At 43.3% G+C, this 24,610-nt stretch overlaps 2 protein-coding genes and 1 non-coding gene across 11 annotated transcripts in view; all 3 read right to left on the bottom strand.

Annotated features, from left to right (window-relative positions):
• The window catches only part of POLR3E (RNA polymerase III subunit E), a 30,179-nt gene extending 12,871 nt beyond the window's left edge, over positions 1–17,308 (bottom strand). For all 3 annotated transcript variants that reach the window (XM_040590848.1, XM_040590849.1, XM_040590850.1), the window contains exons 1-14: positions 17,194–17,308; positions 12,738–12,818; positions 11,500–11,550; positions 9,702–9,779; positions 8,095–8,210; positions 7,689–7,771; positions 6,853–6,960; positions 6,331–6,380; positions 5,914–6,033; positions 5,268–5,353; positions 4,292–4,336; positions 4,116–4,207; positions 3,226–3,346; positions 1,529–1,610 (exon numbers count right to left, since the gene is read on the bottom strand). In XM_040590848.1, coding sequence (XP_040446782.1) covers positions 1,529–1,610; positions 3,226–3,346; positions 4,116–4,207; positions 4,292–4,336; positions 5,268–5,353; positions 5,914–6,033; positions 6,331–6,380; positions 6,853–6,960; positions 7,689–7,771; positions 8,095–8,210; positions 9,702–9,779; positions 11,500–11,550; positions 12,738–12,773 — 1,068 coding nt within the window. In that variant the 5' untranslated portion in view covers positions 12,774–12,818; positions 17,194–17,308. The remainder of the gene's footprint in view (positions 1–1,528; positions 1,611–3,225; positions 3,347–4,115; positions 4,208–4,291; positions 4,337–5,267; positions 5,354–5,913; positions 6,034–6,330; positions 6,381–6,852; positions 6,961–7,688; positions 7,772–8,094; positions 8,211–9,701; positions 9,780–11,499; positions 11,551–12,737; positions 12,819–17,193) is intronic.
• Positions 17,309–17,399: 91 nt separating this feature from the next.
• Positions 17,400–17,481, bottom strand: TRNAL-AAG. The gene has a single exon. It is a non-coding gene; the product is annotated as a tRNA-Leu (tRNA).
• Positions 17,482–20,477: 2,996 nt separating this feature from the next.
• The window catches only part of EEF2K (eukaryotic elongation factor 2 kinase), a 33,699-nt gene continuing 29,566 nt past the window's right edge, over positions 20,478–24,610 (bottom strand). For all 7 annotated transcript variants that reach the window (XM_040590189.1, XM_040590193.1, XM_040590192.1 and 4 more), the window contains 2 exons: positions 24,196–24,374; positions 20,478–23,564 (listed from right to left, as the gene is read on the bottom strand). In XM_040590189.1, coding sequence (XP_040446123.1) covers positions 23,455–23,564; positions 24,196–24,374 — 289 coding nt within the window. In that variant the 3' untranslated portion in view covers positions 20,478–23,454. The remainder of the gene's footprint in view (positions 23,565–24,195; positions 24,375–24,610) is intronic.

The following is a 24,610-nucleotide window of genomic DNA, read 5'->3' as shown; positions in this document are numbered from 1 at the left end:
AGCTGCAGTCTGAAGGAAGCAGATCTGTCAGCTCTCTGCATCTGCACACAACTGAGGCAGCTATACCCTCAACTGGAGCCAATGGCACTCGTCCTCTGAATTAATTGCACAAGAATGTGGGGAAAAAACATCAGCTTTCAAAAAAGACACAAATTACTTTCTCCTCCTCCCCAAAGTACAGTACAGAACAGGTGGACACTAGAAGTCACTACTGGCCATAAATATTTTTTAACCTCATTAATTACTTTACACAAATGCATACACGGAAATAAAGTTCACTTTTTAAGCTAGAACACACTTTCTCCACAGATGCAATACTGCATTACATACTCCTTCTGAACCTCATGACCAAGCATTTCACTTTGTCTGGAAGCCAGAAACATTGATGCCATTTTCTAACATCTTAACTTTTTCCCTGTTGTAAAGCTGATCAGCAAATTATTAGCCTTTAAGATCAACACAGATCCATTTCTCATGCAATGTATATTTGACACAATCCAAATGAAAATAATTTATCTTTACATCTTAATCGCTACAACGCTACCGCTTACTTAACTGAGCATAGTAATTTCTGGTCCCTAGAAGTTTATGCATGATGTGTCACCTAATCTACTGTGTCCTAAAGACTTAAGTCACTGGGTCACACCTGAATCCAGGTCTCCATATGGCAGTGTCTTGGGCAGTCATCAGGACAAAACAGCAAGTCAGTTCCAATCACCATCAGTTTTATCTTACACTGGTACTGTAATATCCTTAAAGTCTTTTGCACAGCATGCTCCTATTCAGAGCTAAATCTCATAAACAAAATTTGCAAAAAAAGGGGAACAGTCAGGTCTAACTGAAAAAAATGAGAGCAGTACACTTCGTCAGCTTCTCTTTGATGAAGTGGAAACCATAAACTGAATATGAACTTAGGAACCACTTAGGAATTTAATTATTCCCATAGCTAGCGAAAATAAACAATGCAGAGGTTGTTCCTTTTTGCTGTGGTTATTTGTTTATAAGACCTGTATTCATTTCAACTTCCATGTGCAGCTACTGCTCACAAAAGGTGCCTGGGAACAAAGGCCTTTCACTGATTAGCAGCTCTGGGGAATAAAGTCCTTTTTAAAGATCAACAGTGCATGCTCAGGGAGCAGAGGGCTTACCCACACTGCCCTCCGAAGACCTCACAGTCCTGAGCCCACAGAAATACATCCGAAGAAACAAGCACTTTATTATCCAGTCCTGGCTGCTTGTAAGCCCTGCATTGTGGGGGCTATGTGATAGCGGCTCCACAGCATGTATTAGAAAGGGATGAATACCGTTAACGACAGATGATCCGAACCTGCCAGTCAGCCACAATGTCAATCTATGCCAACACTCCTACGACAGACTTGTAACACACCTTCAGGATTAAAATACAAGTAATTTCTTTGGAGGAAACACCTTACTGCAGTACAGCAGTAGACTTTTGCAGTGCTGCAACCTCTGAGGCAAACTTCACCTGCATTTTCCCTTTACAAACAACAAACACTTGTATACTTACAACAAAGTCTCTTCCCCTACAGAGCACTTCTGCAGGGACTCCACTATGTGGGCTAGAACTATCTTTCGGGTAGAGGACATCACTGTTGATTAAAAAGGAAGACTGATTAGTTACTAGGTACTCCAGAAAAATGGCATTGGTGAAGATTAACATAACAAGCATGTCCTCCCTGTTCTGCAGTTAAATTACACCTTTATCCAAAGCATGGTTTTCATTAAAGTAATTAATATTGGTGTAATGACGCCACTGCAATTACATTAGTGCAAAAAGGCTTACACCAGCAAAGCAAAGCCTTGTGGTGAGCAGATATGTGCAACACAGGTAGAAGCTCTGCTTTGTTCTTGCAAAACCTATCCTCCCTTGGACTGGTGTAAACACCACCAGAATAATCCTAAGAAATGCTTAGGCTAACCTGGCACGCAGCCTTGAAGGCAGCATTTAGCCAAAATGCTGATGTATGGGCATAAGGTGTTTTTTTTTTTCCTTCCCAGCAATCAACGGCTTAACAGAACAGTATTACAAAATGTCACAGTCGAACCAAACAGCCCTGAGACCAACATTACCCTGAGTCCTTGCTTGCTTGCAAGACCAACTGGATGGCATTGTTAGCATGGTCTCCAAAGCTTTAAGGCAACCCAGGTTCATGATCTTGATTCAACCCAGGCCAAAGAAATGCGTCCCCTCTCCATTTAATCCACAGTGCATGTGCTGCTCTGTGCCCAACCACCCCAAACATGCCACATGTACTGTATAAACATCCTCGGACTAGTAGAAAAGAAACATTATATACAATATATACAATTATTATATTATATATATGTATATATAATACCAGCTATAACATAAAAAAAGTCTGAATGCTAATAGCTGTGTTTTGACTTGCTTCCAGCTTCCTTCTGGAATGGCTGGAAGGACGGTTGTTACTAGTTGCTAGGAATGTTGCTAGTGCGGGCCTCTATCAGTAACTGAAACACATCCTGCTAACACACTTGAATTGGTAGCTGGTGCCACCCATCTTCACACAGCTACTTCAGAGACTGTAGGTCTCCGCATGCAGTGCTCCACCCAGGTAAAAAAAAAAAACCATAATGCACTTCAGACTTCAATTCCCAGTGGGATGTTTTATCCTAATAAAACAGGAGAATGATACAGAATCCATTTCATGTGGTACACTCAGTACCCCACACTTGATTTATTAAGCAGGTAATGCCTTCCAGAGGGTAGCTTTCAGCTGACAAGAGCAGCATCCACTGATGAACAGCGAGATGACTGCACAAAGATCTTTCTTTGACTGAATTTAGCTTAGAAATACTGTAGCTGACTTTGGTTTTATTTTCTGTGTTTGTATTTGACACTAATCTCTGGAAGAATTTAGGACAGTCCTCTCACAAAAGAACATGAGTAAAGACAACATCAAAAACCTGACATAAATTAAATGCAAATGCAGATTACATCACTGCTTGGCCATAATTTTAGCTGGGGTAGGTACTAAGGTATTATCCTTTAACATCAACCCTGCGAATTTTGAATATCTGACTGCACTAAAAACCACCAAACATTAAATCAAGGTTTTACAGTAATGTGAGTTAAAAACACGGCTACTTCTAGACACAAGGAAGAGGAGCATATAAAATCCATTGTTCTGATCCTCTCCTTAAAGCAGAAAACCATGTCCCGGTAACAAAGACTAGCCGTACCTCTTCACCACCCAGTTTCCCTGGACCAGCATTGCCACCTGCTGTATACAGCGGAGAACTGCCGTAGAGTCAGTCCCAGAGCCTAGCAAACTCATCAGATTTGCAAATGGCATCACCTTCACTGAAAGGCAAAATACACACCAGATTACGGGTTTCTTCAGTGCACAAGGTAAAGACATAGATTTATAAATCTAGGATACTATGATTTATGTTGAAGTTCATGGTTAAAGCTATATCTTAAAAAAAAACCCCAAACCTAAGTTCTATTAAGTCCCCCCTCGCCCTACAGTCATCATCTGTTCTAAAAATACCTGTTAGTGTTTCACCTGATTAGCTTAACTGGTCCCAAATTAATTCATTAATAACACTTTAAAATTCTACGCCTTGGACAATATTTGGAAACAGAGATACCTCACAAGACAGGAAACTCCTGAGGCAAAGTCCTCAGGATTTGCTCTCATCAGATAGTAACTCTGAAGAGACAAAATAAAATTCCTAGATGACATTCATGAAGTGCGTGTAACTGAAAACTTCCCAGAAAATGCCAAAGTGCAGCTTGTTGCATTAACTTTCAACTTCTGATTCATACTCAGACCCCACATTCCAGGTGATACCTGCTGAAACAGATGTATCCAGAAAGCTACCATGAGATCAGAAATTATTCTAAGAGTAAGTCGGCTGCAAACATACATCAGCAGTCAGATCTGCTGTTACTGCTCTTCTCTGCACAGCAGGTGTTCTTAAGGAAAGGCTCGGGATTTGGATTCTTCACAGAATCAGAGCCAGACAGACTGTCCGGTGAGGTAACAGAACTGGTACTACTAGGAAAGGTACCTTATCTGAGGCAATTAGAAGTCACAAAGTGCTGATGTACTACAAAAGCTACAAACCATTCTTCATCAAGATCTTAATCTGATCAGCAAGGGGTAAAGTTCTCAGCTGGGCCATAGAAAGCACATTGCTTGGAGCCATCGGTTTGTCACTGCAGGTAAACAAGCAGATTTGCAGACCATGAAAAAGAGCATCCAGCCAACATGGACTTTGAACATTCTGTACAAACACTTACTTCTCTTCCTCTACGCTTGGAGGCATCAGCATCATTAAATATTCACTGGAAAAAAAGAAAATACAAGAAAATCCTTAAAACGCTTGCCTTGGGACTTCCCAAGTTTAAGTGCTGTTATTTCTTGCTTAGAGCATTCCTACTTGCGTGAACCTAAAAATAAACATTAGCCTGAAAAGACAGCTCTCCCCTTTCCCATCTTCCTCTGTAAATTCAATGCCAGTAAAAGCTACTGACATTCATCTACTCAAAGAGAAGGTATGAAATAAATGGGAGTCAGAATCCCAGCTCTTCTGTACAGAGGCGTCCAAACAGAGGAACTGCAAGAGTAAGGGGTCACGTGAAGTCCTGTGACACAGAGAATCAGGCCCACAACAAGCAAAAAGTGTTTTCCACCTATGTAATTTAGATATTAAGAAAAAAAACCTCACACCACTAAACAGAGAGGAGAGTCTGCCACTTTACCAGTACCTGAGCCATGGCTGTATCAGAGTACAGCAAAGCACTGACTGCATCACAGGAAGACTCCTGTAGGGCTGCAGTCACCAAGACTGCACAAAACTGAACAAATTTCAAGTAGTTTCAGGTGTGTCTCACAAATCACAAAGGAAAGTTTTATAAGATTTGCTAACAACCGAAGTTATTGGTTTCAGAGTTTTAATTTATTTTAACCAGAAGGAGCTTTTGTTTTACTTTTCCTTTACAGTATTTATAGTCCCAATTATGCAGGGTTGTGACAACGTACAAAACGCTACAATCCCAAGTGAAAACAAGTTTTAATCTCAGAGTACAGGGAAACAAAGCAAGCAACCTGAGTAAGTTGAAGGCTAGTTTATTTCTGTATTTTTTTAAACAATTCAATTTTTATCATGGATAGACTTACCAATGAGCAGACTTCTAAAGAATATACCTGCTTATTACTCTGAAAACAATCCCAACAAATTACTGCAATTTCTGTAGGAAACCATCAAACCATTACCTGGGAGATTTAATTAATTCTGTGTTTTCAGCAAGGCCATGACCTTGACTAAATAAATACTGGCGCTCGTGTTCAGAACGGCTATCCTGGAAATATGGAAAAAAAAAAGTCACTACCACATACTGAAAACATACAAAATGCCAGAGAGCTGGATTCCTCATTCCAAATTGTGACCACCCTGTCATTACTGCACTATTCAAGCGTTCCACCTCACTAACTGATGTTCTGCTTTCATTTTCTCGAACAATGGTCACATTATGTGGGACATTTCTGTTGCCGTGACTTAGAAATCTGGCAGAGATGCATGTGGGTCAGACAGACAGAATTTCTGACACTCAACTGACTGGGTTCCCCAAGTCTTTCATAAAGACCAGTTCATAATCCAAGACCTGAGCAATTATTCTACTTGGATCCCTCTTCATGTTCGTCCAGCTCCCAGTTCTAAACCTTTTCCAACACAGAGACCCCAAAGCACTATCCAGCAGAGGAAGCACCGAGCACTGCAGGGTCTGTTCAAGCCTACAAACCTGATTTTCTTCATTACCTTCTCCTGATTCCCATGGGCCCAGATTTAAAAACAGTTCTAGACCTGGCTGAGCCTTCATGCCCAGGTGGCCACCTCAGCAGCCAGCCTACATACACCTACCTTCAAGCCATAATAATGTAAATGAACCCAGTGCTCTTCTGCCTGTCTCTTCTGCAGGAACTCATAGGACTGAACACGTCGTTGACGAGCTTGTTCCGTCTCAGGGCGGGAGAATCGTACCTAGAAGATTTGGGCATCATTAAATACAGCCCTGAAACCGTTGAAACAAAACACCTGCATTATTTTTTTGGTACATAAGTAACAGAAACTAGGGCCCAGGATCCAGTGAATCACCCCTTGCTGTCAGTGCCATATTTATGCTTGTGCAACAAGGGCAAGTGTGTCTTGCTTCCCCCTTCCCAAACCCTGTGTCATCAGGACTAGCTGAGGTTTCCTGTCCTTTTATTCCTGTATGAATTGTCATGCTTTCTTATGAACTGTTGCCTGAACTATCATAAAAAGGAAATATGGACATACAGTAATTTGCTTAACATCATCTTCAGCTTCATCCTGGGACGAATCACCACCTGTCAAAAAATACAACAGAATAAAACACAACACAGCAGTAAAAACCCCAAAGCCAACGTGCCACTGTCTGGGGGCCAATGCAGGAAGCAAGCAGTACTAGGAACTACATAACCACAAGTTCAATCCCAGCTTGCCAAACTATGCAAGTATTACAGCACCACACTGCTGCTGTGAGAGGAGATACTGTTTCCTGCAGTGCAATTTTTCAGTGGCAGTGATGACACACCTCCCTGCTGCTGCCCTTGGACACTAAGCACCCACCTCCCATCCCTCTGCTGATCCCAACAGTCTGCCCACAAAGGTATTTATGCAGCTACACTGAAAATAAGATAAGCAAAACAATCCAAGAAATGCACTTATAATCAATATGTGAGAATAAACACCTTCAGAATATAATGACTCTCACAGGTAAAATTAGAGAGAACTTGTATCTCACCTCCCCCAGAAAAATGCAATTTACGGAGCATTTACCTTCATTAGCAGCTTCTCTTTCTCGGTGTTTTGCATCAGCCTTGTCCAAGTACGTGAAGCTTGGCCTCAGCTGAAGAATTCCATGTAGTGGAGTCAGGTGAAGTTCACCTGAAAAAGAGAATTAACATCAGTTAGATTTGTTTTTTTCCACTGCACAAGGACAGCACTTTTCATTATCTCCCTATCTCTGTTAAGGGCACAGCTACAATTGAACATAAGTATTTAATACTGTAAAACATAAAAAGAGATTGAAGTGAAAAATTCATCCAGTGCTCAGGATTTCAAAGGAATATGAAAGACCAAGACCTATTTCTGTTACTTTCCTTTTTGTGTTGCAACCAGATCCTGCAGAGAGCCTCAACCTGGCTCAGACCTGACCTATAGTTCAGGAGACTCCTAATAAAGTAGTCATCACTGAAGACAGTTTATGTATTTCCATTTCAAATGATCATCAGATCAAAACCCTGTGATGACATTAGGAGACAAGAGGGGGCAAGAAGTGCTGAACAGGAAAATGAGATAGACACAATTAGATGGAGATAGTAATACAAATAACAATGATAAATTAACGCTATAAATGTGTATTACTTCAGGCCAGCATGCACTGTTAAGATCCTGGAGGCAGCGACAAACCCACTGTGTTCTTATATAGTATTTACAATTTTGCTAGACCTTCTGAAAGACTCTAGGGACACTGATAAGGAAATAATTTCCTTTCTTTAAAGAGGCATCAGTCAATTAAAACACAGGCTAGAAACAAAAGAACAAACAGGTCTTATTTTAACCCTGAAATGAGCATGTGTTACTGCTGTGAGGGGTAAGCAAAAGAAACTTGCCTTTTTTATAAACAGCAGCTGCATACCGGGAAACATTACTTGCAGCTTGTGAAGAGCAGAAAGTTTGCTTGTCCATCAGCTTCCTGCAGACAGATGAATGCTGTGAGATTGTATTCTACAGGCAATGTGGCATACAGATGTTACAGGTCTGAAAGCAGCAGTTCTCAAAATGGAGTATCAACAACTGCAACAAATACATACACTCATCTTTCTGTTTGCAATTCAGAATTCATGAAGCACACCAAAAAATGTAGGTTACTTCCAAGAATACTTACTACGTAACAGTGTTCAAAGCACCCCCTGAGACTGTACAGCCACGTGCTCTCACCTTTCCCTGAAGCCCTGGTGGACATACACATCTTTATGCTCACCACAAAAAGGAAACGAAGGCAAAGAGGACACCTACGAGGAATAGGTACTTGTTTCGTCTGTACATGTGCCATCTACATTGAGAGCAATCTGTTCTCCCTTGCTGCGACAGTAGTTCGGATTCAAAGTATCAATTGCCATTTCAAGTTCAACCTAAACAATATGAAAGACAGCTAATTACCATGGCAGAACCCCAAACACATAAATTAAAATCCCATGCTTGCTAACATTTCCATAGCTTTACAGCAAATTTAAATAAGTAAGTGTCATTCAAATCCACAGGGCAAATCTCACACATAAAGTTGAGCGTATGTATGTGTTTTTCTAGGATGGGGACATTTTTAACAATAAGCTAGAGATACACAAACTCCCACGTAAATGAACGGCAGCAGAGAAATGAGAGTTCTTTAGGCAGACTTGAAATACACCTTCACTTCGTTGGATACCCTCACCACATTATCAGTCTAGTTTACTTATCAGTACAGATCAGGCACGAGCAATATCCTTCAAGACTCCCCATCACTGAGCATCAATTCAGAGTCTCAAACCTGAGACATGTTGCCTTCTAATTTGGGTACTGAGGAATATAAAGTAACTACATCCTCTTCAGAGGTAAATGCCTTGATTCTGTTTAGTTTGAGACTGCAGCACTTACCACTGACTTTGTAGTTACTCCTAATTTAAGCTGGTCGAAGCACAGAAACAAGTTCCAAGCTTTTAGTTACAAAGAGAACTATTCCCCCCCGCCCCCGCAAACTAAACTTCAGACAAATGTTAAAAAATAAGCGTTTTCCTGCAGAGCATTTCTCTTTATATAACAACACAGCATATGTCCTCAGGGTGTGCCAAAGCCCTTATAAATTTGTATATCACAGCTACTGCCTCATTTTTTCTTCCCCTTTATTTTTACTTGTAAACTGAACTACTTACAAGTGCCTGAATGAGACGGTAGATTTACAAGTCTGTGCAGGGTTTACAATGCAAATGTTTGCTAATTTTAATAGAAAACTTCCTGACACAACATGATCCTGACTCCAAAGTTCACACAAGCACTCTCCTTAACCATTTCCCAGAGCAAAATCCTAGTATCACAGCCATCTATTTCTGTGGGTTTTAAATAAGGCATTTTAAAATCATAGCCACAGTTCTGGGATACATTTGCAAGCAAGTGCCTCATTCTAGCTTTGGCTGTATTTTCACTACCTATACAATCCCACTGATTTCAAAAAGACTACTGATAATTCACAGTCAGGCAAGGGAGAAGTCAAGATCCGCACTGACACTAAGACGACAGAGTGTGCCTCCAAAGCTCAACCTGTTCTGTATATTGTAAAGACCTTTTAAATCAAGTTGTATTAGTACAAGCACCTACAGACTGAATTAGCGTCAGTAACTATGTTTCCCTGAGAGACTCTATATTGAGTGGCTTTTCCATCACAGCTTTAATTATTCTCTTTATAAACTACTCTTGTTGTAAACTCAACCCTACAGACACAACTGCGAGACTCCCCCACAGCTCCAAGCACAGACATTTGGTCTTGCAAGTAGCTGCATAGTTATATCAGCTTAATAGCGCAATGTGCTTAAGTACATTCTGCCCAACATAAAACAACTTTTACAGCGTGGATTCAAATGACGACCAACCTTTTGCTGCTTTGGTTTTATCTTCGCTGATAAATGTGTAACATCATCATATGTCATGGAAGCTGGACGAATAGGATACTGGAAAACAAATCAATTTCATAAAACCCTCTTCATTTAAAGATCAAAGAACTTGACAGAAACTAACTCAGTCTTCCCTGTCCCACATGTAGATCCAGTTGGCAGACAGGTACAAGACATCAAGAAAAGAAATTACTTCACTGATCTGATCTGTCAGTCATCAGGTTTGGGAGCATGACCCAGAAAGTCTGTTGCTTCCCCTCCAGTCCTCTGCTTTCATCACTACACAACGCCCTCCCTGCCCCTCACATGTCACAATAAACTGTAACACAGGAAAATGGTACCACACATTAGTCCAGCAGAAAAAAGGCAATGTTAGAAGCAATTAAAACCCCATCCCTCACCGTTCACTCTCTGGACAGTTATTACCTAAAAGCAAAATATTTGTGGGTTTATACAAGTAGCGTTAGCTTACAGGACATGGGGCACACGTAGCTAGCTAGTCAGGACACCAGAGCCGCGTTTAGCCATATGGGTCTCTCTTCTGAACCATTTGGGCATGCTCAGCAGTATCCAAATAAAATCTTCCAGCCATAGCAGCATCCTGCTCAGAGCTGACATTTCTCCAGAACACCTGTGGGCCCCATCACTGACCAGTGCTCGCTCCTGACATGGGGCAACTGTGGGTATCCCAGAGACAAGGCTGCACAGCCCAGTCCAGTATGTCTGGCTGTCTCCACTTGTGCTCTGCTGGCACATGCCACGCAGAGGATCTGTACAGGAGGCAGCAGGCTTGCCAGTGGGCATCACTGATTTGTCATGAACAACATAGAAAGCTGGGCCTGTTCAGTCTGGAGAAGACTGAGAGGAGATCTTATTGATGCATCTAAGTATCTTAAGGGCAAGTGTCAAGAGGATGGGGCCGGGCTCTTTTCAGCGGTGCCCAGTGACAGGACAAGGGACAACGGGCACAAAGTGCAGCACTGGAAGCTCCATCTGAATACAAGGCTCCATCTGAATACAAGTGATGAATACATCACTCTGAGTGTGAAAGAGCACTGGAACAGGCTGCCCAGAGTGGCTGTGGAATCTCCGTCTCTGGAGATGCTCAAAACACACAATCCTGTGCAACCTGCTCCAGATGACCCTGCTTTAGTAGGTGTTTGGACTAGATGATCTCCAGAGGTCCCTTCCAACCCCAACCACTCTGTGATTTTGTGATTTCATCCAACAGCCTCAAGACTCTCCATTTTGCAGATGGGAAAAGTGAATCACAAAGGTAAAATAATTAGAGAAATTCAGTGGCAGAATGGAAAACAGACCTCTACCTTCCTAACATATTTCCACCTTCAGTCCCTAGTTAGTTTTATCTCCACAACATAAGGGGGCTCTTCTGATGACTCGCACTAATTTATGAATACTGATGACATTTTAAATAGGGCCAGTCCTAAATAAGTATTTGTTTAGTTAAGATGACAGAATCAGTGATGACAGAAGATGGCTAAGACTGCAGATTTATCCAAACCATGATAAAAAAAGACATAATCTACTGAAAGTACTCTGTTAGCGTGGTTAAAGGGAGTGATTTAATGACAAGTCTGTGCCATAAATGACCACTCCTCTCTTGGCAATGATTTAATACTAAGTATTTCAGCTGACTGAGACCCAAACAGGCTTGCCTGTATCCAAGATCTCGGCACACCAGAGAAGTAAGGAAAGTTAACTGCTCTTCGAATTTATTTTAAACAAACTATCACTGCACAGAAGTTAACTGAAATACCTGAAACAGATACAGCTTCTCCAGTAGACTTCTGGCCAGGAACACGTCAATCTAAAAAGCAAACCAAACAACCTTCATTAGAAGCCAGCTGTAATTGATGGAGCCTCAGAAAAAAGTACCATCCCCAGAGGTCAAATACTGACAATTTTAGCTTTTCATTACAAACTCTTATAACATAAAACACATCCATGACTCTCTAGTCAAAGGTCTTCTCTCTGCTGAATTTGACATGAAATTCTGAAGTTGGTCTTTTAAAAAAACAAACAAAAAAACTCCACTGTGATGAGGCAGCACACAGTGGCTCTAGCTGGGTTTTCTCTCTAAGGAAGCTTGGCAAACCAAAACTGAAATGAAAGAGGAAAACTTTTTCCAAATGGCTGAAGTGAATCTGTTATCACAATTAAAGCAAGCGGAAGTTCTCTTTTTTGCAGTAACGACTGAAAGGTAACGTCAGTACTAGTATTTTGTCATAAAATCTTTCCAAATTAGACAAAGACACACCCACATACCAAATCTGATTTAATATTAGTATTTTGCCACCAGCACTGAAAATCTACAGATGTTTCATGCATATCACATATGGAAGCTGCTATCTTGGATACCTTTATATATACTCCTGACAATTCCCACTCCTTTTCTCATGGCTTTTCTCCTTCTTATGAGCTTGCCCTTCCTTGTACTTCTGATGTGTAAATTCAGACATAAAGCGGATACTGTGGCTGCTCTTTGGGACACAGCAGTCTTTTAGAAGTCCCGAACCAGAACACAACTGCTTGTTTCAGCAGAAAGCATGAAACATTTTAGCTTCATATTTAACAGATTTATAATAATAATAATAATCATAGTAATAATATTAAATATTAACATATTTAACTCATCAAAATCATTCCAGTTTTTTACAGCTTTCAGAGACATGCAATAGGGTCACTGGAAACACACAGCAGCAGAAGCAAGTTTGCCACCTATGTTTCTATTCTGACATAAAAAGATTACAAAGGGTGAAAAATCTAAGCTGGATCTGCCAACATGGACAAGACTATTTTGGCAAAATAGATACTGCAAGCCATATACTTTGCCCACACAGCATGTTTCCTTGCACAAAGCAAGCCATTGGTTGCAAGACAACCCCTGATGGTGATGGCACGCTGTTTCAGCAATGTAACACTGGGAACTGCAATAATTGTAAATAAATAAATAAAGCCTCACGTACAGTCACTGCTGCCACAATGCACTTTTACCTCTTGTATAATTGGATCATCTTCTTCATTTGCCATGCTAGGATACAAAAAGCTTTTTCTTGGCTTACTCCTTGGCACAACCTGAAAGAAAACAGAAATGTCCTATGAGTCATAACATCTGTGCCACGTACCCCATGTAGCCTGAAGTATTAGTTCAAGCTAACTCAGTTCTTTTCAGTGTAATCTGTTTTTCGAAGGAGTGTACATGTTTGCATGATCAGGTCCCTAACACTCCACAATCTTGACCAACTGCCACCAAATCTAAGAGACAAGCAAATGTCTCAAAAATAGGCAAGTTCTTGTACCTTTTCTGAAAGCCAGCAGTAAGAAAGTGAGCACTAAATCACTGCTCTAGGGAAGGAAAGACAGACCTTTTGTACTTGAATAACGTATATCTTTTATATACTGTATAACACACAGATAGCAGCTGGCTTTCCAGCCAGCACGTGCGAGCTCTGCAACTGCCACACACAGTCACCAGCGTCACTAAGGACAGTGCCATACTGTTCATTTGTTTCCCTTCTCAGAAAAATTCCTTGAAAGCAGGTAACGGAGAAAGCTCCCAGCTAAAGAGCTGGGAGAAGATAAAAGCCTGTGTAAACCCTGCGCTTGGGACCAGACAACATTCTCATCTGTGAATGTGCTGACCTTGATTTCATCTGCCTGCAGTAGACGTGCTGCAGCCTTGTCTCCTTCAGACTGTATTGCTGAGAGCTCCAAAATACACACCTCGACCTGTCTTCAAGTCCTTTCAAACCATCAGAACAACAGATTTTACTTCATAACTACACCAACCCCAAATAAAATAAGAGTTTGATATTAACTGGGGACTAGGTGCTCTTGAACAAAGCGTCATGATGCTCAACGCAGAGCTGGAGTCAGTGTCATGCCTGGTTCAGATCTTTGAATAAAAAATGATCCCTCAGCTAAAGCAACACTAGTTTTTCCCTGCTGAAATAAGACAAAAGGATTTACAAATTATTTGGGATGCCACTGCAATGGTGTTATCAGTCCAGATCATTGAAGACACTGATAATCAGCCAGTACTGGTCAAGATAGGCATAAAATAATAAAAAAAAAAAGACCTCTCACAAAGTGACCAAAGAAAGTTTTAACAACAAAGATGATCAGGCAAAGAAATACAATCTACGTTTGGGAACTCTCCCTCACTGTCTGCTATTCCTCGATGCCAGCTTGTTTCTTCGCTGGACCTCCTATGGAGGAAGAGAAAGAGGCAGCATCCAGGATCAACTGGCAACAGAGAGGTTATAAAAGAAGGAAACTAGCATCCATGTTACATCCAAGACAGTGGCTTTTTTTTTTTTCCAAATACACAAGCCACCACACAATTTAAGCAGCTCAGTATTTTTCAACAAAAGTGCAGGTTTCTCAAAACACCACGTTAACATACACGCAGTTACCAAAGAAACCCTTCAGAGCAGCTGGATAAGCATTCTGGACATGAGCGTTATTAACATCAAATGGGCAAATTTCCATCAGGCAATACCTCTGGTTTACTTACACTGTTTCTGCCATTCCACCTAGAAATATGCTTCCATATTTTTCACTTACAGGTTCTCCACTACCAAAAAAGTGCCCCTCCCAGTACTGAACTGGAATTTTCCATTTCTTTATGCACCAGCATATCCCTGGCTCTTCCCACCATACATCTGTATTTGAAAAGTCACCACTTAATAACGTTTCTGATTGATATTTGACACGACTTTGCAGAAACGTGAAACCTTCACAGCAAAAAGCCAGTATCTTAACTACAGGCTGAGGCTGTTACTGCACAACTGTAAGCATGTGATATCTGATTGATATCAGAGTGTTTTCTGCAAGCAGGCACTCAGTTCTTCCCAGAAATACATGCATAGATACGTTGTTTTAAAGAAATGAGATTTGTCAGCTCCAATTTTGCTTTCCCCGCTCGCACCCCCTGGGCGGCCTGATACAGCAAGCTCACGTAAAGCCAGCCTGATAGCTCTGCACAAAACGGAACAATGGTGGTTTTCATTCAGAACAGAGCTGATGACGGGAGGATGCCCAAGATGTGTGAGAACATGTGATAACACCCAGGTGGGAGATTTGGGTCCAGACCCTCCTTCCTCACTCCCCTGAGAGGGCTGGGGAACCATCCTGACCTTCTCCACATCCTGAATGTCAAGTACTTGCTAGCTTGCTCCCTCTCTCCTGAGAAAGTTATTCTGCTTTCAAGTGATTCCCTCAGCTAAGGAGAGAAACTTTGCCTGAAGGACCTGGTCTCTAGTCCCTCTTATAATGCTGCCTACGCAATTACACATGAAATCTCATCTAGAATCCAGCCATCAGTACTCGAGGAAAACATATTACAGAGATTATGTTTTTTTCTTATTCACTTAAGGATAAAGAATGACTACAGTTCCTTTTATTGGCATATCAGAATGACAGGTCTATAAATAAGCAGCAGTGTGTCCCAGCACAATTTATAATAGTCATGCAACTCGAAGGAATCTTCTGAATCAAAATGAAGCTTTCACTGAAGGTATGCAGACCTAATTCTACATCTAAAGTATATATACATATAAGGTGGTGTTCATTTCTACATTTATCATATACACACATACACAATGGTGTTAATTTCTACATTTTTCATATATATGACACCGCAAAAGTTATAGAATGGAAATAAACATCAGAAGATTGCAAACATGGCCAGCAGTTTCAAATTTCCTTTTGATAGATTTTTTCTCTTTTAAAAGGTACTTTCTTTGAAGGTGCAAGTCAAAATATAATGTGAGTTATTAGTACAACTCATTAAACTTTAGAACAGCTTGCAGGAGGGCAAGTGACATAAATCTTCTCTTTTGTCCTGCAATGTGACCAATGCTAGGACCAATGAAACCACTCATTAGCTGACCGTAACACCACCAATTCAGAACCAACAAAGAAAAATATTGTGGTTAAAGAACTGTAAAAATCAGTGATGAAAGCAACTAAATCCTATCTCTAAGTTTGAGCTTAGAAGCACTTGGGTACTAGAGCTATCTTTCTTTCAGTTTTTATTACCAAGTACTTTAATATAACTGTAAAAAGGAAAACTGCAAAACTGCATGTCATCTGACACAGACAGACTTTCAGCCAGGCCTGCAACAAATGCTCCAGCATTTCACTGATACCTAAAATTGTGTAGTAATAACAGACCCCTAAAGCGCCAACACTGAAACTTGAAAGTCTTCATATAATTATACAGTGCAGGAAAGGCCAAAAACTCCTGCCACATCAGTGCCTTAAAGCATGGGTAATGAACCAGCAAAGTGAGAAAAGTACCATCTCCTGAATCACTACCATTAATTTCCTCTGGCACCTGGACATTCCTCTGCAGGGGTCTCTCACTCCAGCCCTGGCCGCAATCCTTTTGCTCAGGGCAGCCCACGGCACACAGCAAAATGGAAGCTGCAAAAAAAGCTGAAGCACCTCCCAAGCATTTATGATAATTATAATTTTGACCCAATTATTTGCTTAAATTTCTCCTGCCTTTGCTCGTCTGCAAGCAGCTTTGCACAGTCATCTTCTGGTGGTGAAGCCAAAAAGGGCTCCTCTGCACCAGGACCTCTCTTTGGAGGAGATGTCATGGGAGATCTCTTCAGGATTTAAGAGATTATGCATTAAGCATGACCCTTTCTTTAACACCTCCAATATTTCTGTAGCGAAGCGCTGGGCCTGCTTTGCCAGGCGCGGGGATGCAGCCGCTCGCTGCCCCTCGCCGTGCCCCCCCCCCAAGCCCCCCCCCTACCCCGCAGGCAGCTCCCCGGGGCAGAGGCTCAGCTGCGGGCCCTGCGCACCCCACCGCTCCTGCTGTCAGCGGCTCCCTGGTTCCTGGCAGCCTGCGAGCCTCCCTGCTCCTGACACAGCAGCCTGGCAGCGGGGGGGGGGGGGGGGGGGGGGGGGGGGAGGGGGCTGAGGCGGGGGTCACGGCCACGCACAACCGCGCAGGCAGCGCGGGGGGCAGCGAGCCCCCCCGGGCGCCCCGTACCGCCGGTGCCAGGGGCAGCCAGCTGCATTTTCAGCGTGAGCGGCGCCCGTCCTGGGCGGGAGGCGCAGCGCTGCCACCCGGGGGCAGGGCCACGGGCCGGCCGGTGCCGCCGCTCCACAGCCCCATGAGGGGCGGCCGGCACCCCCCGCCCGCCGGTGAGGGGAGCCGAGGGGCCGCGGCCTGTGACCGGACCCCCGCCCGCTCCTCTCAAGGGCCTCGCCGCGGCGCCCGCGACCCGCGCCGGTTCCCGTCAGGGCCCCGCCGGCCGCGGCCCCGCTACTCGCGACGGTATCAAGCCCCTCTGAGGGTCTCGTCCCCGCCGCCCTCCCCGGAGAAGAGCCCACCTCAGCCCAGGCCGCGCTCCTCCCCCTCCGCCGCCCACCGCGGTCCCGCCGCCCCCGCGACCCCGGGAGGAGCAAAATCGGCGCCGCCACCGCCTACCTGGCGGAGGGCCGGCGCGGGCAGCGGGGCCGCCGGCTCCCCGGTGGCGGTGCGCGGCGCGGCGGGCAGCGCTCAGGCAGCGGCCATGTTGGTGTCACTCCGGCCGGCACGTGGGGACGCGGCCCTCCTCCTACCCACAATGCTCTACCGGGCGGCGGGAAGCCGCTAGGGGGCGCCGCAGCGGCACCGGGGAAGAAAAAGACACCTGGCAGCGGTGGGATTCGAACCCACGCCCCCGAAGAGACTGGAGCCTTAATCCAGCGCCTTAGACCGCTCGGCCACGCTACCGCCGTGCCACAGCTCCCTTTGCCACCGTTTTTACTCCAGAACAGCCCCCCACGCCACCTTTTTTTTCTTTCCTTTTCTCTCCCCTTCAGCAGCCCCCATCCCCGCTATCTCCAAGCGGTAGTCCCAGCGACCTGTCACTACATACCCCTTCTACCTTAAAAATATAATACTGCAGGTTTGTGGTTTTTTTTTTTTTGATCCCTGTCTCCAAAGTCTCCAAGCAGGCGCAATTTCAGCGGTGCGAAACAACCTGGGAGGGCGCAGCGCCCTGCGCGCCCCCACGCCGCGGGGGGCACGGGGACACCGCGGGACAGAGAGCAGGGCCGGGGTCGCCGCCCCGCCCCGCTGCCACGTGGGTGCCACGGAGCCGCACAGTCGCCTTTGCGGTACGGGCGGGCCCTGCACACCCCCTCCGAAGGTCTAAAAAAGAAAAAATATACCTAAGAAGGATGCATTTTAATTTTCTGCTGCAGAGCTACGGCTCACCGAACTGGCAAAGCGGAATGTCAGCGGGCTTTACGGCGGGGGGCGTTCTGCCTGGGGCAGGTTGCGGGGCAGCCGCGGCAGCGGTGCAAGCGCTGTGCGAAGGCGCAGCAGCAGCACACCGCGGCTGCCTGGTGCACGTGGAGGGGCCCTTGGGAGTCTCTATCCACGTTTTGCCTGAAAGTCTGCTAAGTTTTCTGAAGGTATTAATGTTACCCTCACCCCTTCATTAGAGCGGGAGGGTTGGAGAAAAAATCCCAGCTTCTCTAGGGTAAGGGTAGCCTTACCCCAGCTCGGGTTCCATGCTGTAGCCATGGCAGCCGGTTTAAACAGGGTAGGGGACAATAAACCTGCTGGAGCCCTGCGGGCAGCCCCAGTTGCCCCCTTCCCTTGGCACCTCCCGCAGGGTCCCTGGGGAGCGGCTGGACGGGCGTCTGCCAAGGGGCTGCAGCTTTGCACCGCCCTACAAAAAATGGCATTCATGACGTTCCCTGCCGCCGAGTACTGGGGACAGCAGCACACATGCGTGAGCATCAACGGGACCCTGCTCCAGTTTCCCGCTCCTGGCTCAGCGCCTTCCAGAAGGATGGGGGGTTGTTGAGAGCAGGGGGAGCTGATCCCCCTCCCATGGCCCTGGCTTTGCAGAGCAGCATGGGGGAGGTGCAGGGAGAGAAGGTGGGCAGACCTGGATGGGCTTCACACAGCAAATCCCCTGGAAGCTGTTCTGGCAGTACAGTGTCAGGCAGCAGCCTGATGGAGCGGCCTCCCAGGTGTTGTCCATGCAGCACTGGACATGGGGTACCGTCCTTTGGGGCATGCAGGAGGGAAGATGCGAGGCTGCACAGAGCACATCTTACAACTGGTTTCCTTACTGGAAGGGCTGCTCAGCACCACAGGTCCCTTTGCCAACACCCACCCAGAGAAGTGCTTTTCTGCCCGGCCGTGGGTGAGTTTAAACCTCCGGTCCCAAAATATTTATGTGCCTGGCCACAGAGACACGTCTGAAGACTGAAGGAAATCTGCGTACCCAGGATGATTCACATCAGCCATGTGTGACACAGGGGATAAGATCACAAGTTGCCCTTTGGGGGTAGCAGTTGAGTCACCAGGTTTCTCCTTTTACCAGTGCAAAGTAAGATGGTTATTATGAGACCTTTTCCAAATTATAAAAACACCCCACCAAAACTTAGAGGAGAACTCACAATATAACCCAAGCTACCAAGCCTCTTTGTATTGGTTTCCTGGCACAGGAGTTAGACATAGCGCAAGGACCCAACACTTCCATCAGTTACAGATCCCTGACTAGGGACCAAGCCTGATGGTCACACACCCGTGAGCCATCCCCGTATTCCGGTCCCCAGCAGTGGAACACACAGGAGAGCTGCCCCTGAACTTCAGCCTGAGAAGAGCCTGACTCACCACCAGAAGCACTGGCCCTGAATCCAACCTGAGGTTCAAGCACAATCCTCCCTTTTAAAATTTAGATGAGAAGTTCTGATTTGGCCCACCTAAGCCCCACCTGTGTGGGTCAGTGGTCACTCTACTCTCAGAAGTGAAACTGTACCTGTGGGGAAGAGCGATGATTCAAATTAGTCCAACAGACCAGTAATTAATAAACAGGAAATATTCTTATTTACACTTTATAAGCTCTAAGTGTTGGCTGTGTCCATGCTTTCTGATGGATGCTATTCCCACTTCCTTTGTTACACTTGCCAAGCACTCCAGCTCTCAGTGACAGCAACTATAGCTAAAGACAAGACTTGCAGGGCCAAATTTTGTCATTTTTCATCTTAGTGTCACTGCTGCGCAGAGGCCCTGCAGGGGCTTTTTTGTTAAGAGATTCTGCTATTTCAAAGGGCTTTTGCTAAAGAACAATTTCACAATTATACCTGTTAAATTATATACTTATAAATTATAATATATAAATAATATATAAAAATAAATTATACCTGTTTAAACAAAGCAATAAAAAAGCAACACTAAGAGCTCCATTTTTAACAGCTTAAAAGGGTATCAGACAGTTTATTCTTGAACAGAAAAGGGAATAAATAATACTGAAGATGACAGTGTATCATTAGATATTATAGCCATGACAAAAAACTCTCCCACCTCAAATCACAGAAAGCCATGTACTTCCATTCTTCTCTCAGGACTAAGCAAAGACCAAAGGCATAAGGATGCCTCCATAGCAATCCTGCAAACGAGCCCTTTCAGTCCTTACATCTTGTCCCATATTATTTAAAGACTCTGCATGTGTAATTGAATGCAAATAGAACAGCACATCAACCATTTCATTTTCTTGAGGAAAGCAGATTATGTTGGTACACATCTAGTTTTTCCCTTCCAGTTCGTTACTTCTGACTGTTGAAAGCAAATAAAATCAGGGACAGAATAACAAAAACAACACAGAGGATTTCTGGAAGCTTGTAATAGTAGGATTGAATTTTGGCAAATTATAAAGAAAAAAAAAACAACTCCCCATATCCAATAACTAAAATTCTAACTGAGAAAAGTGACAAAAAGAGTAACTTTATTGACTAGCCAGAACGAAACCAGACAAAGTGGATGAGATAACCGAGTGATGCAGGCAATCAGTATTTGTATGTCTGACATACAAACAAAGGCTTCTATCTCACTGTCCTTACCCAAGCGATATTCCCACTGACATCCTGAAACTCTGAAACTGGGTAAATTCTGGCAGGCCAAGTCTCAGATTTATTTTCACATTTTTAAAAAATACAGATTTTTATTTATTCATTGTGAATAGGTTAAAAATACAGCAATAGCATATAGCAATATAATTCTAAACGTATGTCAAATATTTACTTTTTCCTTTTCAAAAGAATGTAATAGAATAAGTTGTGCATATTTCTGTAAACAATTTACATTTTCAAATTATTGACATTTCTGTTGTATAGCTAACTAACAATACCACCTTAGGACAGAAGGTAGTCTTCATCACTAAAAAAGCAGTATTTGCAAACAAAGAATTAATCATAATTTTTTCACTGGGCTGCATGCATATTTACATATCAGATCTACAGCGAACTGTCAGCAGCTTTAGCAACTACTGAATTTAGCAAATTAAACTACAACAAAAAGTATCAATAATTACACTCTACATCCTTTACGTGTACGTTTTGGATGGGCACACTCCTCTCCTCCTTACATGGTTGGTGGTAGTGTTAAACATGTTTTCTCATCAAAGAAGATCTCAAAAGAGTTGGCATCAATACATTATGTGGAAAACAAATCCTTGTGTCTGAATTTTTTGTAGTGCCTACACTGTACTGGTTCTGCACAAAACACTGACTATTCAGCTGTCTTCAGAGGTGAATGGCACATTCACCTTTCATTAAGAGCTGATATTTTAATGCTATGAACTGAAAAAGCAAAAAGGCCACATCCAAAAGAGGCCTTAGGCACCTAAACCAGAACTTTGGCTAGGCACTTAAAACATCCACCTCACTTGCTGTCTTACAAACTCTAGTTCTGTTTTAGCATATTAGGTGCAAGGATTTGGTTCTTTCAGTACCTAGCTTAATACCTACCTAAGCCCAACTAAGATCTAGAAATCAGGCATTCCTCCATTAACAGGTGAAGACCTTCACCTTCACTCTCAAAACAAAAAACAAAATAAAAAGGTCATGAGCACTACTTTCCCACACACCCTACATCATACCACAAGAAGATGTGGCCACGTGTTGCAAAGCTACTCATGGCTACAACTACCTGGTAGTTATAGCACCCACCTAGAAGTACAACACCCAAGGATAACTTTTCCTTCTCTCCTAGAAAGGATTCAAATCTTCCCACCTCACGTCCTTAACCACCAGGATATCACCCCTTGGAGATGGTGGCAGTTGTTACTAACATCATGCTGTTTAAACAATTAATTCAAGATCCACTTGTCAGAAAGAGTAAATGGGGAGCATGAGTTTGGAGCCCAGTGGTGGGTACTCATCCAGGTAAGAAAGAACTGATTTCTGTTCCTTGAACCGTTTCTAGATTTTACAAGAAATTAGTATTACTGGGCTATGCATCCAAGAAGTCCCAATGAAATCAACTGCATCATCTAGCAGGCTGCATTGTTTTAAGCGTGCTTTCAAAAGCTCAGCTAAAGTGAGGCTGGTGAGCATTACAGGTCATTCAGCAATTCACAGGGGCTGCCCCTTATTCAGATCAATTTACACCCCCAGGAGACTTTAAGGCCAAGAAGGCAAAAGCTTCCATCTTAATCTCCTGCAAAACATGACTGTTAACCATGACCAAGAAATAGGAATAGCTTCTGTACTATCCATACAGATGGCACAGCAGCTTTGGAATAAAACATTGGATTTGGAAGAAACTTACCTCTATGCAACGATAATTCAACCATCACCATGTATTTGTCCTCCTGTTACTGGTTAGGATTATGCAAACAGGACACAGAAATTCAAGTGTTTGGGGATAATACTGCGTTTTTTAACCAGCGATTTTTTCTAACTTGTGTTTGATACCATTTGCAGATAAAACACTATTTTAAAAGCTATTTAAACCAGACAAATTATTTTCTATACATAGAAATTGCTGAATCAACATCCTCTAAGATTTTCAAACATCCCTCTGGAAATGGTAGAAAGTAGAAAGTATATTTTCATTTTAAGTGAGATTATCTAGCTTCAGTGAGAATTGAGATGTCACTGTAAAAGTAACTTCAAATTACCCACGTATTACAGATCTTGGTACTGCACATCATTGAACAAATATCACATAAGATCAGTAGAATTTTATACAACTAGCTGCTTATATGGTGCAAAATGTGAAAATGAGAGGTAGCTGGATGCCTCACCAGGAACATCAGCAATTTTCTGATGGAAAAATGTGCAATCTTGGTAATGGATAAAACATATTCCACCCTGATTATCCTCACTGCAATCTGAAGCATCTTCCAGGCCCTCCCCAAACTGTAAGGATTCTATCTGGAATTTGTTTGAGAAGAATAACAGAAGTGTCCCTAGACTGAGACTACTTATTAAAATTAGTAGCTGCATGCTTAAATTTAAAATGTACATTCACATACAAACTTGGTGAGATACACCAAAACCGATGAAGAAGCAGTGAAAATTTAGGAAGGTGTTTTTCTGTTTGCAAGGAGGAGAAGAAAAATGTAAACACACCAATCATTTGCTCTGTAAAAAACAGAACATGTGAAACCTAAACATCAGCTTCAAATATTTTTTTTTTCCAGGAAAACTAGGCCCCTCAGTTCTAAACAGCTAAAAAAGCACAAAAGCACAAGTGTCTGTATTACAGCTTTAAAACACTAGCAGAAGTATGCTATGGCACCCTACATACCACTTACATTTGGATTTCTCCCCTTAAAGAAAAATTAGAAAACTAAAATATGAAAAAAGAACCTGGTAACGTGACATAAAAATAGATCTTTTTAGCTGCAAATGCAGCAAGTCTATAAAAAAAATTATATACAAGAACTGCTTAATTGCAGTGTTATTCTTCCATCATCGCCCAAGCCTCTTCTGCTTTTTGGTAGTACTGATTTGCCAGTCTGCCTTTCATGGCTTCCATCGCTGCTTCTGCTGCCTCTGTGTACAGCTCACCTAGAGGAGGAAATAGTATCATGGTTAAACAAAAACCATCTCTTTATTCTGAAGCATATAAAGGACAAAAAGAGAAACTGAGGTCAAACTAGAGGGCCGGATGTTTGGGTGTATTTTAATAGCCATCAGCAGAGTTACATCAGCTGGGAATCTGGCTTTTGCTCTTCAAATTGAAAGTTGTATGACTGGCTGCTGATGGCTCTTCTATTTAGAAGGACTGGCCTGTAGGATCCCCCAAGACGATTCTAAGACTTAGATGCCTGACACGCAGATTACACAAACAACTAAGACAATGTCACATAGGGCCTGGGAGTCATGGGTGTAACTGAAAATACAAGCAGCAAACTGCAGTTCAGTGGCCTCACAGGGAGTGAAGGTTGCTTCCTAGTGACTCATTGTGTCACAGGATTGGACCTGGCACCACCCACCACCCCAGTCATTGGCAAGATCTTGTTTTCACTGCTTCCAGCCTTGTATCACCCAGCATCATTACAGCTTCATCCACAAATCTGAGGGTACTGACCCTCTGTATAACAGCTGAAAGTAGGAAATGTATTTTGGGGGTACATGCTGGGTGAAAAGGGAAGGAAAAAACAGGACTACTGGTTATAGAAACAGAACGAGGCCTCACCTGATCTCTGTGGATCCTTATTCAGTTGGAACCCTCCCATCATTAACATCTCTGCTTCCCTGGCCAGGAGCAGATACCGGGGCTCATCCTGAGTGCCATCATATTCACCTCCCTCATCGTAGTCTGTCATGTTCAGTGCAGCGTTGTACCAGTACAGCGCCTCCTTCCAATCCTGTACTCTGAAGTTAAAAATAATTTTTGAAGATGGTTGCATTACGAAACGTATGTACTTTGCATTGGAGATTCAGAATTCAATTTTGCACTACCTTCTCAGAGCCTTGATGTTCTCCAAGAAAGCAAATGTTCTTATGGAGGCTCACTAACTCCACACTGCAGCATCAGATGACTATATCAAAATTAGGCTGGGGCCACTTTATGCAGTAATTACAGAGGAGAAAGAATCAGACGAAAGTGT

The sequence above is a fragment of the Falco naumanni genome, chromosome 4, assembly GCF_017639655.2.
Source record: "Falco naumanni isolate bFalNau1 chromosome 4, bFalNau1.pat, whole genome shotgun sequence".
In the NCBI taxonomy this organism is placed as follows: Eukaryota; Metazoa; Chordata; class Aves; order Falconiformes; family Falconidae; genus Falco; species Falco naumanni.
The sequence above is the reverse complement of the archived record's forward strand: the minus strand, read 5'-3'. Positions and strand labels throughout refer to the sequence as shown.